The 14057-nt window shown below is 40.5% G+C and overlaps 1 protein-coding gene across 1 annotated transcript in view; it reads right to left on the bottom strand.

Moving 5' to 3' along the window:
• Nucleotides 1–11870, bottom strand: part of PDE11A (phosphodiesterase 11A) — a 409487-nt gene extending 397617 nt beyond the window's left edge. The window contains exon 1 of the mRNA XM_002749280.6: nucleotides 10611–11870. Coding sequence (XP_002749326.3) covers nucleotides 10611–11522 — 912 coding nt within the window. The 5' untranslated portion in view covers nucleotides 11523–11870. The remainder of the gene's footprint in view (nucleotides 1–10610) is intronic.
• Between the last annotated feature and the right edge of the window lie 2187 nt (nucleotides 11871–14057).

Raw genomic sequence — 14057 nt, 5'->3', positions numbered from 1 at the left:
ATACCATAATTTATTCATCCAACCCTCTAGTTGGATGTTTGGATTGATAATTTAGTATTATTATTATAATAAATAATACTACAACAAGTACTCATATAGACAAATCTTTGCATACACCCATAAAATTTTTCTTAGGATAACTGGAACTGTTACATAAGCTATTGTAAATATTCCTTTTATTTGAGACAGAGTCTCACTCTGTTACCCAGGCTGGAGTGCAGTGGTGTGATCTTGGCTCACTGTAACCTCTGCCTCCCAGGTTTGAGGGATTCTCCTGCCTCAGCCTCCTGAGAAGCTGGAACTACATGTGCATGCCACCACACTTGAGTACTTTTTTGTATTTTTATTAGAGGCAAAGTTTCACCATGTTGGCCAGGCTGGAGAAGTTGTAACTATTCTTAAGGTGGTATATGGTTCTTGCCAAATTGTTCTATGTCTGGTTGGGAGCGGGTGATGATTTTGTCTCCAGAGGATATTTGACAATGTCTGGAGACTTTTTTAATTGTCCAGACTAGGCAAGTAGCTAGTGGAGAAAGGTCAGGGATGCTACTAAACAACCATCCTACAATGCACAGGTCAGCCTCCCTACAACAAAGAATTATCTGTCCAAGATGCCAATAACATCCCTGTTGAAAAATCTAACCCACATAATGGTTTCATCAGTGTATGTCAGTCTTGAGACAAAATAAAGGCTCTTCCACTTACTCAAACATGATCTACCAAGCATCTACTCTATGCCAGATCCCGTGGTAGGTGCTAAGTTAGAATGCAAGCATGGTGGTCAGATCAAAAGGGAAGAGTAAAGAGAAAAGGTGGCTAAGAAACAAAGTTTAACTTCAATCAGTAGTGAGAAAGTGTATCTATTCCATGTTATACTCCATATCTTTCCATATAATTCTGCATTAAATTATTTCCAGGCAATTCTTCATTAAATATATAAACTCACAAGGCAGTCACAGAAATGATTAATATTGCAATATGACTATCTGCAGGAATGGTTGATCCTGATTCTTCTGAGGCTATTTCTGAAGAACAAAATTAGTGTTTTCTTTAACAGAAACCCAAAGTCTTAAGTATGAAACATTCTTATAATAACAGTAGCCTTTCTTTCCCCAGTTGACCTTTTTGTTCTTTAACATAGCAGAGAATCTCAATTTGGTTAAGTCAGAGGTAGAAAAATATTTTCCTGCCCTTTATATATTAAAGCTCCTTTCTGTCTATTCACAGCAGACATGAGTAAAAGAAAGGACCAAATCAGAGGCTGTTCCTCTTGTGCATTCATTTTTAAAAACAAATGGCAAAGGAGAGAGGGGAGAGATGCCTCTACTCCCAGCTGATCCTCTCCCTGCTTGGTTAATTCATGGCACATTTGCTGCCACTGGTTCCTCTCCTCTTTGATTCTCTGCATGATAATCTCAGGGTTATGATAAAAACGAGTTGCTATGGCTATGGCTGTCTCGAGCTTTCAAAGCCAGTGCCCAAATGAGGAAGTTAGAGAAGGATCTGACTCCAGTCTCACATACCTGAAGACAGAAAAAAAAAAAAGAAGCCACCTTAGCAGTTGCACAGAGTAACAGAGTATGCACCCTCTCACTTAGTGGTTCTCTGGAAGCAAAAGGAAGAAGAGGCTAACAGGAAGTGTGAGCATCCATAAGGGTGGCCATTAAAGAGAGGGGATTAGAGCTTTATTTTTCCAGAAGACTATTCAGAAAAGAACAAAAATCCAGAGTGGTTTCTTTAGCAACCCCAGGATAATCTTTCCCACAATGTCCCAAGCCTGCAGTTCTTAATGTCATTACAGCTGTTATTAAAACTTTAAATATGTAATCATGCACATTAAGTTGCTAAATACCCATAAAAACTGTTAGCTCATTAAACTGTGCACAGCCATTTAAATGAAAAAGGAGTACCATCTAATTTTGTAATTGAAAAAAGCAAAGGTTAAAACATTCTGGTAATCTGATAAAGTAGTACATACAACATAAATGCAAAAAATATAATGCAAGTTTTAAAAGTACCATCATTTCCAAACACTAAAACATAAGAAAGGCTATCTGTGATGCTTAAATCAAAGGAAGAGTCAACACATCTAAAATAAAATGGTGTCATAGATATACTTAGCCTAATAAATTATTAGACCTTGATTATAAGCATGAAAAGATTTAGTGTTCATTATTCTTTAATGGCAGCTGCTAGAATTGATTTAGTTTACAAGTGCTTGATCCAAATACCATCATTTAAAAAATATTCTTGGTATTTTGACAATAAAACTACAAATCATCAACTTGGAAACTTCATATGGGGATTTATTCCACAGAGATTCCGTGTATACTTTTGAAATTGTACTTTGTACTAGAAAAATAGGCATGTTGATCAATTGTAACAAGAAATTTAACATATCTGTGCTTGTCAAAGGCAGAATATTTATTATGGCCTCTAAATCCTGACAGCATAATGTTCATTTAAGGCATTTGATCCCTTTACATTTTAGAGTGATCATTTCTTGTGTTTAAGGCATTGCGTATGTGTGGTACTATGTTAAAATGTACCTGGGATTTGTTTTAATCGGGTATGGGAAAGCGACACAGAAATGACTGCCACGAAGAAAGTTCGTGCTTACTGACCCTAGAAACAGGAGGCACAGCATACTGTGCAGGGCCACATAGGGAAGGGCCAAGGGTTCGTCTGGAGGCAGAAGTGGAGGCAGAGCATGGGGAACCTTTACCGGGGTTTTCAGGGAAGGATAGGTGAGACAGGGTAGGTAGCTGAGTAAGTTTAGGATTATCTAATTTGAATAATTTTGGCAAACTATGGGCTACAGGAGAGGTCTCTACGTGTTGAGTACCTGGCCCTGGGTGATTTAGGGCAAGGAGACTATTGTCTGGATATATGAGAGTTTGATAAAGTAGAAAGTTAGGGGAGTGGGCTCTGTATTGGCTGATTTATATATCAAAGTTACCTTCAAAAGGGTGTTCTTCACTCTCTCTACAAATTAGCTAGTCCTGGGAGGGGCAATCTCTCTAGGGTCAGAGGCCTTAAATGCCAGAACATCAAGAATACAGAAAATTTGGAAATATAGTCGATATAGGTACTACCACATATTAGATCAAAAGTCTCCTATTATGTTCAAAGTTTCTTCCAGAGACAACACTGTGAATAAAGCCTGCTGGACTGTGTATTTAAAAATGTTAATACAGCCTTACATTTCTGACTTTATCCGTTTGAAAATGCTTTTCCATTATCTCATTACAATCTAATGATTAGATTTGTTGATCAGAGGCTTGCCAAATTCTATCGGGTAGACATGTCTGGACATATTGTCCCTATATTACAACTAAAAAACTAAGGCAGAACTAGAAATAGAACCACTGTTCCTGACTGTAAATCTAAAGCATGTTCTGTCACACTCTGAGCCTTTTACAGTTTAACAATATTATTAGTAGCCTAAGAATTCAATTCTCAGGCAAATGGACTTAATGAGGTTGTGGGGTTTCACAAACTAGATCAAAGCCACCTCTTTACTGTAGGTGTGTTTGGCCAAGGTTACCTTTTATGGAGTGTCTTCAGGGATACAGAATCTCAAGAATAAACAGAATAACTTGACGAGAATATGGGAGTTAAGTCCCTTCCTCACCAACTGAGTTACTTTAAGCAAATTACATAACCTGTCCAAGCCTCAGTTTCTCCTTCCGTAAAATGGGGGTGGTAACAGGGGACTGCTGAGAGGATTGAAAGAGACAAGGCTTGCTTATGAGCTGCCTAGCTCAGAGTTAGTACTCCATAAATGAAGTTACTATTCATCCACAGTGAAGCTTCATGTACAAAGCAGCAAATGCAATTCTGTTAAAATGTTAAAAAAAAAAAAAAAAAGGTAGACACCCTGTTGGGCTCAGTGACACACATTTATAGTCCCAGCTACTCATGTGACTGAGGTGGGAGGATCACCTGAGCCCAGGAGTTTGAGTTCAGCCTGGGCAACATTGTAAGATCCTGTCTCTTAAAAAAAAAAAAAAAAAAAAAAATGACACTGTAGGTTTCCCCCTTTTTTTCTTCAGGTAAAAACAATTTCTTGTCCTGAATTTGCAACAGCCTAAAGCTATATTTTATGAAAGGAAACATAATTTATCATTAATATGTGAAACCACTTTTCCCTTTTTTACTATTTTAATCCAAATAAATGAATAAATAAATTTAGCCTCAATGCCTATAAATGACCAGGAACTGAAACTTCTAAAATATTAGCAACTTAACCCACTCTTCTATGATTAAACTGCCTTTTTTGATTCAAATTTCACTTTCCAAAATAATGTGGTTATATTGCAAAATACTACCCTTAAAATAAGCAGCAAGCAACGTACCTCAAGGATCTTGCTGACTTTCTTATAAAACAACTCAAAGCTGTTTCAGAGGAAAGTTGGTATGACTCTTCAACACTATATTCAACATGAAACCCTAACTTCCATATTAAGCCAGGCTTGCCAATAAACAGGTGACCCAAACCTCAGGAAGCAAAATAAACTGGTCATCTTAGTAAACATTTAGCTTACGGGTTGGGAAAAAATTTAGTTAACCTTAAATTACCTCTCCATGATTCTGTAGGAACTGTGCCTTTCTGTAATCTATTCTCATGCACAAAGCAACAAATGCAATTTGTTCTTGTGTTTATCATGATCGTGTGTTTGTCAGGGACAGAGGCTGAAATAGCAATGTTTCCTACTTCAGATACAAAATCAATTCTGGTTCTGAGCTAGTGAACATGTTTGTGGGCTTGAGGGAATTTTTTTTTAACACCATGTGCAAAGCTGGAATAAGATTTCATGAAATTCCCTTATAATACCAGTGCTGGAATAAGATCAACATCTGCCTTTTTAGACAAATCTCAGCAACTCAGTCACAAGAGTGTAGACCATATCTGTCAGCACTGGCTCATCAGAGAATGAAGCACTCTCTTTGCTGAATTTTCTAGACACCTAAAATTAATTCCAACTGAGGCAAACACTTTCAATGTGATTATTTCAATGGAGATTATTCTAAAATGAAAACTGAAATTCAATGAAGTATTAAATATTATTCATATTAGGAATATGTATAATAAATACATATCAGCATATTACAATGCATTCTTAAATACAACTTGGTGTATAATTTTGGTGTTGTTTTCCAACTGCTCTCTTCAAGGATAAGGCACTCAGCTCTCCCTTCTCATATCATGAGAAGGCAAGCAGGTTCTAAATAAGCAAAGATGGAGAAGAAGTAGTCCTGGCAGAAAGGATGCAAAATACAGGAATAGAAAAGCAGTATCTGGGCATTTGTAAACAGCGTGTGACTCAATTAGGATGGCGCTGAGGCCTCATGAAGGGCTGCAGTGGATAAGGCTGGCTGGATCTCCACCTTAGACTCCATATGACTCAAAACCAGGGCCTGTTTCGTGAGCATGTGACCAGTGCAGTGGCATGAAAGATTCCTGCTTGAGGTTTAATGCTATGCGCTGTGAGATTCTTAATACATTTTATCATTGAATTTGTGCTTTATAAGTGAAGTCCAATGGAACAATAAAGTATGAGCCCCAGAGTCCAAAACCTTGGTTCACATGCAGTCTCCCCTTCCACTGCCTGCACAGGACTGGTTCTTGGTCACCTGATCCCTGCTCCCTGGTGTCCCAGCCCCATCCATCCTCCCCAGTCTCACTCCTGCTCTAAGACCAGACATAGCAACCAGGTCACATGGGTTGAGGGAGAAGCCCACATCACATGTCTGCCATTGCACTCTGCTCTTAGGTGGGGTCTAGGAGAGGGTCTGGAAAGGGGCAGGTTCATGCCCCATGCCATCTCAGGGAACAGCAAGGCTGTGGTCCTCCTTACCCAGAGCTGGCAGCAGCATGGCACATCCGGCAGCCAACTCAGCAGAGGCCCTTTGCCCTCCCTCAATCCAGATACTAAGAACACCCCACCCTGGAGGTTGCAGTCCCTTAGGATTCTCAGAGTGGAGGTTGCTGTGAATTGGGGGACAGATTCTTGGGAAGGGACGACTGACTTATTTAACACCAGCCAGAGTCCCACTTTATCAACTTGACCTAGGCTCCACAAATTATGTAGCTGGCCCTACTTAGAATCTTTCCCCTTAACCCAGCTTCTCTCCTTGTTCTGGATAAAGGTATCACACTTCCTCATGTCTCCTGTGTTTAGAATCTGAGTCATCATTGCCCTCCCTTCTTCCTTGCCCAAATCCATACCCACAGGCCACCTCCCATCTGTCTCCTGCACATCCCCACTGTTCCCGCTTGAGTTTAATTGTTCATCATGGCTCCACCAGACCATCACAGTAGGCTCCTAAGTATTTCCACAGCTTTAAGCCTCTCCTTGTTCAATCCATTCAGCTGCTGCCACCACGCCAACACTACTTTGATCATGCTCAGATGTTTTTAGTGTCTCCCTATGGCCTACTATTGGTGAAGTTCAAACTCTCTAGCTAAGTGTTCAATGTCCTTTCTTCTCTTGTCCTCACCTTACTTTTGCAAATAATTACATGACATATGCAGTATTTTGGCCATATTAAACCACTCACTCTCCCCTGTACATATTTTGTGCTTGGTCATCACTGTGTCTTTGCTGAAGCCATTCTGTTGGATTTGGATCACTCCTCCCTACCCCACAAACATCTCTAACTGGAAAAGCTAATCCTATTTAGAGCTCGAATGGCATCTCCTCCACTCCTCCATGAAGTCTTTCATCATGAGCCCAGTCACAAGTGACTCCACACTCCTCCAAGACTAACATTATTTGGTTTGTATAGGTTGGTACTAGTTTTTGTGGATAATACGTGGCCCTCTACTCTACACCCTTGGGGAGCAGAAGCATATCCTGCCACCTTTGTATACCCAAAGGCCCTCTACCCAAAGCCTTGGGAATAATGGGCTGTCTTTGTGCATGTTTGCTAGAGCTAATGAATAAACGAAGCTGTTGCGTAAATAGATCAGGTCTTCTGAAAGGCAGGCACACCTGTAACCCTTCAGCGTCATCCCCTTTCCTCCTCTTAGTTCATCTAATAAAACATACTGCTGCTTTTCACATCCGAGCCCATCAAACACCTGCATTATCATTAACAACACTAACAAAAATTCACCTCACAATTTTTATGAATGTTTAAAGTGCTATATTCTGAATGCTTAGAATAATCTCAAAGAGAACACCTGTTACTTGAATGCTCTTATTTTCAACCTCTTGAGGGCAATTTTTTCATTACTATATTAAAGTGGGCTGTTAAATAACTTATAACTATCTGAGGGAAAGGTTAACTGCAGTCCCTGTGATCCAGACTGGATACCTAAAAGTGAATTTTTTTTCACTTGCAATTTACTTTTTTCCTAATTTCAACTCTGCCTTTTAGGACTAATTGAGAAAACTAATGAAAAATAATAAAATAAACTGAGGGGTTTGGGGATGTCAGAACTTCTATTCAGTTTCAGCATTTTATTAAATATTCTACTCTTAACTCCAGAATGCCACGCTTATTATCATAATTTTGTGTCTTCAATGCCTTTCCCTTGACCATCTTAGGAACCCCCAAGAGAATCATTAATATAATTATCAAATGATTGAATTTGGAGACTCTGTGTGATAAAAAAAATCTTACCTCCTGAAAAAAAAGTACGCTATCTGAAGCTGAGCAAGAAACACCTTAAACATATAGTAGTTAACAAAAAAATCAGGAAAGATGGTTTCATATTGACATAGAAACTTCAAGATGCTTGCATATATATGGTACAAATTTAAACATCCTGACAAAAGAATGTGCATTTTGGAAGGTTGCCAGTTTTCATTTAGAGAAATCTGTAATACCAGAAAATGGAAAGGATGGAGAAATGCTAGAACTGGGGAAGGAGGCAACATCCTTCCCTACAACAGCCTTATGAAAAGTTTATATTGCATGTGTTACTAAGAGGAACAAAATGTATAACTTTTGATGGGCTAGGATATGGTGTTACCAACCACATTTAGGAACATTTTAAGTAGAGAATGGAAGGATAGATATTTTTATGTTTCTTGAATGTAAAGCTTGTTCTAAAATATTTAATTTAAGGTGGAGCATGGAAAAGATGAGGCTGGTCAAAATGTGCCAACTTCAATCTCAGTTCCAGATAATGAGAAAAACAACTGAAAATAAAGTAAAGAGAAAGAAAAAGAACACAAACAAACTAGGTATCATTATTATCTTCATAAACTGTTACCATTTCCTGGGTAATTGCAATGTCCCAGGAATTATTTCAGGGTCTTGGACACAATATATCATTTTATTGAGATAAACAAAAATAATCTTTGCTAGGTAGGTATTATTGTCCCCATTTTATGGATGAGGAAATTGAGGCTGTGGGAGATAAAGAAATTTTCCCAACGTCACACCATTGATGACTGTGGTGTACCAAAATAAAGAAAAAAAAAGTAGCTTTATCAAAGAAGAGTAGCATAAGTAAAAGGAAGAAAACCACACCAAGTTAAAAATACAGAGATACATAAAAGAAGCAAATGGAAAAAGAAAAGAGAAACTTTCTAACCAGATAAAAACGGAAGCAAGTAAACCAAGGGTGAATTCCCCACCCATATAGTGCCATTCCCCTACCTGTCTTTTGCCAGTCCTCCCAACAACCCAGTCCCACTTTATGGTCATCATTACCATTCTAGGGGGAAAAGAAAAAATCTCCTCTTTCCCAATGTCAGCTTCCAAAAATATTAAAAGGCAATTTTGCTTTCCACTCTGCAGGGTAAGGGTAGAGTCCACAGGAAGCAGCAGCTGCTGAAAACCTGCTTTCCCCTGCCTGTGATGACACCTACAGCCACAATCCCAGACAGCAGCAAGACAAGTTAGCTGTTGAAGAGGCTGAGAATTATGCTCTTAAAGAAAGGACAGTATGAAATAAAAGTTAGGGCCTGAAAGAGGACAGTAAGAAATAAAAGCTATAGAAATGAAAGAAAATCAATTGGGGATGAATTTTTAAAATAAGGGCAATAAAGAGAAAAGGCTGCAAGCCCAGGCTAGAATAAGTATTATGAAACTAGGAAGGGATGTTTTTTTAACCCAAGCATACAATGAGGATGTGGAAAAAAATTTGTGATTGTTTTATTTATCTAAAAATAATTTGTAACAAATTTTTTATAGAATCTTAAACAAATGAATTATTAAATGCTTATATTTCTTCCCATAGCTTTCTAGGATTGTAGAGAAATAAACACTTGTTGAAAAACATTCAATGGTTGCTTCACCTACAACTTTTAAAGTCTTCAAGAAAGATATGATGAATAATGCACTTAATCCATAATACTTTTATTATTATGGTTCACCAAAATGGTATTTTGACAAACATCCTTTAATATTAAAGTGTTAGGCTTACAGATATCTCATAAAAATATGAAACTTGGCTTTAGTACAAGCTAGTCAGTTTTCTATGTAAAATTGTCAACTTTCAGATGAAATAGATAAAACTTTACCTTTAGTGTCCTTCCCACTCTTTTTGCTATTCTCAGCAACAGCAACTAAATTTTAGATAAACACGTAGCTTCCTGAGACCACTGAAAGAAGCACTTACCAGATGACTACAAAACTTTCCTAATCAAGGATGAGAACTTTCAATTCTTATGAACCCTGAAGAAGTCTCATAAAAATTAACATCCAGTTTCAGCACATTCAATAAATAAATACTGAAGAAATTAAAACTGACTGTTTTTCAGATCCAGCATCTAATATCAAGTTCAATTCACTGTGAAAATGAAAGGCTCAGAAAACCCAGATGGGAGCATGTTGGGTTTCCTTTTCCACTTGAAACTAACTTGTTTACCCTGCTGTTGGCTTTGGAGTTGCTAAATTAATTATCAATTTTTTTGTTTGTTTTGGAAACTAAAAACCCACTTGCTCAGTCCTATCAAAGCTGACTACAGATAATGCTATATTTAAGCCTAAAGATAATTAGCCCCTCTATCTGTCCAATCTTTCTAATCCCAACAATAGAAAGTTAAAATAGATGCTAAGAAGGCACAAATGGGGTCACAGACCCATTTTTCCCCTGACATTCCTCTTCTCTTTTCCTTACCTTACAACCTGTGCAACTCTAATCCAGAGAAGGGAACAGGGAAGTAGTTAGGCACTTTGTTCCCTTTCCAATATTGAAGTAGAGAATGAAAATGCATTATGGTCCCCAAAAGACATCAAAGGTACTAAAATGCTCATCTTAACACTGGAATTCTTGAGCATACATTTTTTCTAGCAACTCACAAACACGTACTAGAACCACACATTGCTATCTTAAAGAGAGGAGGAGGGAGCCGTGGATGCCAGACGAGCCAAAGTGTCAAAGTGTTAAGGACAAAGTGTCTTGACAGAGAAACACGTGGTGTTATTGGGTGATACATGAATTTCCCACAAGCCGTTGGGTGTTAAGAAAAGACCAACACATCAAAGGTGCTGTAACAGTCTAAGCAGTCTAAACTCAAGAATTTAGATAGCAAAATTTGTATTGTAAAGAACCTAAATTAATGTGTTCCTGGATGCCAAATGGTAAGGAAAGGCTCATCTCCCAAGCCAGTGGGGCTCTGGGAGAAGGGGACAATGCAAAGTCCTACCTGGTAGGCATCAGGAATGTTGACCGTTTCTCCATGCTCCCCGACATAGCCAATGATGCCTTTGCCCCAGGGGACCTGCACCTCATTTGAGTTCTCTGTGCTGCTGCAAGGCAGCAGAGGGGTTCCTGCATGCACATCGAAGAATTTGGAGACCAGACTCTTCTTGCCAGCAGCTGCTCCTTCCACTAGGAAAAGAGAGCAGCGGTCAGCGTCCACCATAAGGCAGACAAAGATGAGAATCTTGTAGCTCAGGCTGGTGAGGTCAAGGTCATTGGAGATATCTTTGACCAATTCCAGAAAGAACTGACGTTCATTATGTTTTTTCAGGTGGCACTTGTAGTCGATGGCTGTAGGGGGATACTGAGGCAGATTCACTCTCGATTCCAGCAGCGCACTGAGAATATGGGCTGTGGTTGGCGGCAGGGAGCTGGCCTTCCGGAGAAGTGCCCTCCGTCGTACACTGCTCAGGGGTTCCTGAGCCCGGGAGGTCACCTGTTCATCGTAGGTCCTGTTCACGTGGATGGCCTTGGAGCGGGCAAAACTCTTCCTTAGCTCTTTCTGAGAAGCTCTCCGCTGCAGGTTCGCATCGCCCCTGCTGCCACTGGCCCAGCTGGGACTCAGGGGAACCCCACCACAGTCCCCGCCACCAGGAAGGGGCTGACTGTTGGCAGAGGCATTTGGTCCAGTGCCACCACCAACGCTGCTGCCACCTCTGCCAGTGCTGTGAGCCAAGCTGCTGGTACCAGCCAAAGAGGGCCTTGGACCTGAAGTGCCCTGACCCTGACTGTGCCTCTGCAGCCACTTTTCAACCATCTCTTGCTTCCCCTTCCGTATCAAGTAATCTTCAAACAACTCTGGGTGCCTGTCCAGGAAAGTTTCCACCTCCCCAAAGTCCAGGAGGGAGGCTGCCATGGTCCCAGACAGCTTTCCTAGCCTGTCTACACGTGAGCCAAATGTTTACCTGCCGCGAGGCTTCTAGCTGTTCCTGCACATGTTTAGCCCCACCAGTAAGTATTCCCAGTTTGGTGCCACCTTCTCTGGAGATTATTCCCAGCAGTGGAATCACGGCCGGGAGGTGCCCCTTCCTTCTCTGGCTCAGAGTGGCTGGCACCGACCCCACCCCCGGTCCTGCTACTCCGGCTTCGCACAGGTGCTGGTCACTGAGCTGCTGCCGCTGCCCCGGCTCCTGCGCTGGAAACCGAAGCTATCTCTGCTCCTGTTCTGGCTGCCGCCGCGGCCGCTGAAACTGCTGCTGTAACTGGATAAGTGGACCACTGTGACAGGGAGGTAGGGCAGGACACGCCCCTGAGTGAGGCACGGAGCCTAGAGGGAGGAGAGGGGAGGGGGGAGCAGCGGACGCCACACCAGCCAAAGTCCACGGCCCAGGCTGCCAAGCGGTTCCTGGAAGAGTCTCTGGACGGCTGGAATCAGCGCCTGGGTACACGACTCCTGACTGGAAGAAGATTAGAAGAGGAAAGCGCACCTTGTTCCTTCCCCGCTTCTTGCTCCCTTACCTCCCCAACCCTGCCTACTCACCGCAGCTTAATCCTTTCGCGTTTCAAGGAGGCCCCAGCGGTAGCCCAGTGGGAGCCCGAAACAGTGCGTTGATGTTTTGCAGGGATCGGAACCGAAGCGGATTCCGAGGATTCGAGGGTGTCGTTCACCCTCAGAGACAGGCAGGGTTGTTTTTCTGGGATATGACTGTGGATTGTTGGTTCCCAGGATACTTGGGACTTGCTAACACTGCCCAGTGTCTTGTGGGTGTTCAGTAAATATTAATGGAATTGCATTTCCCCGAAAATAGCAAATAAAGTTTCCTATGAGAGCAATTCATGGCTTTAACCAAATTCATGTACCTGGGGCAGGGGTAGATTACATGGAGGAAGGGTGTGAAACACAGTACAGTCATCCTTCTTTGTCCAGAAGAGTTTACCAGGTAGAGGAAGCAAGTCCTGGAGAGTTCGGAGTATTTAATAAACAGCAGGGAGCCCAGCTAAGAGACAGTAAATCAAGCTTAGAATCCTGGTAATTTGGAGCTCCTGATTTCCAAGAAGGTGAGTGGTGATCAAGATTTAAGAAGAAAAACAATGTTTAGCATAATGCCTGGCACATAAAAAGTGCCCAGTAAATGTTAGCTGTTGTATTACTTATTATTATTATTCTTATTATTCTACGGTAATGGTGTATGGAAACTTTACTGCATGTAGCCACATCTCTGGTCCCTTGAGTAATTTCTCAGTAAAGATGGTTAGTGATATGCTGAAATTGGCTTATAAGGACTCACAAGCGCCTAGTTTAAAATCTCTTTCCAGTTCTGTGTTCAGTCACATCATGTTGCTTGCAATCAGTCACAATGGGAATGTTTATACCATGGAAACAGCAAATGTTATGTGTCAGGGTTTTTTTAAATGGACTGCTAATTGTTAAATATATACCGATATGCAGTGGAAACTATCTAAATGTCCATCAGTTGAGGAATAGACAAATAAAACGTGATATAGCCATACAATGGAATATTACTCAACCATATAATGGAATGAAGCACTGATATGTGCTACTACTCGAAAGAAGCTTAAAAATATCATGCAAAGTGAAGAAACCACTCACAAATACCCACATATTATAAAATTTCATTTGTAGAAAATGTCCAGAATAGACAAATCCATACAGACAGAAAATAGATTACTTTCTAGATGGAGAGGAAGGGGGTGACTGCTAATGTGTATGAGTTTTTTGGGGGGTAGGGTAATAAAAGTGTTCTAAATTCATTATGGTGATAGTTGCACAATCTGAATATGCTAAAATTCATTGAATTGCATGTTTAATTGAATGAATTGTATGGTAAGTTATATTTCAATAAAGCTGTTATAAGACAACAACAACAAAGAACATTTACTATCCCGAGACTTGCTATAAAAGAGCAGCAGTGTTGTGTATGGAAACAAGAAAAGCACTGAGGAGAGATCTGATGGAAACAAAGCAACGAGCTTCTCAGGGAAGGGAGAGAAGTAGACCAACCCTGGGCTTCCTAGAAACAGAAAGCTTAATAAAGACACTTCCTTAATTCCATCTTCCATGTATTCATTATACATGCACTTGTTAAGCATTTACCGTGTTCCAGGCTCTGGGGACAAAAGATCAAGACAAAACCTGTGCTTTTGACTGAAGAGCTCAGTCTACAGTACCAAGAGAAGTGAGAATAGAGAAGAATACCGGGAAGGATGGGGAAAACAATAGAAGAGAAATCCAAACAAGTGAATTCAACATTTTGGGCTTGGTTTTGAATCGGCTGTAGCCATGTTCTCTGCTTGGTATCTGAGATCACTAAGTTAATGGTTGAGGAAGAAAATTAGAAAGTGACAAACAGCACATATAAGATAGTCCAGAGGGCTGTGATGGAGGGCTGATACTAAGATGTGTGTTGGTGTGACCACACTGCCATTTATC

This window comes from Callithrix jacchus, chromosome 6 (genome assembly GCF_049354715.1).
Source record: "Callithrix jacchus isolate 240 chromosome 6, calJac240_pri, whole genome shotgun sequence".
NCBI classification, from domain to species: Eukaryota; Metazoa; Chordata; class Mammalia; order Primates; family Cebidae; genus Callithrix; species Callithrix jacchus.
This window is presented reverse-complemented; position numbering and strand designations above follow the sequence as displayed.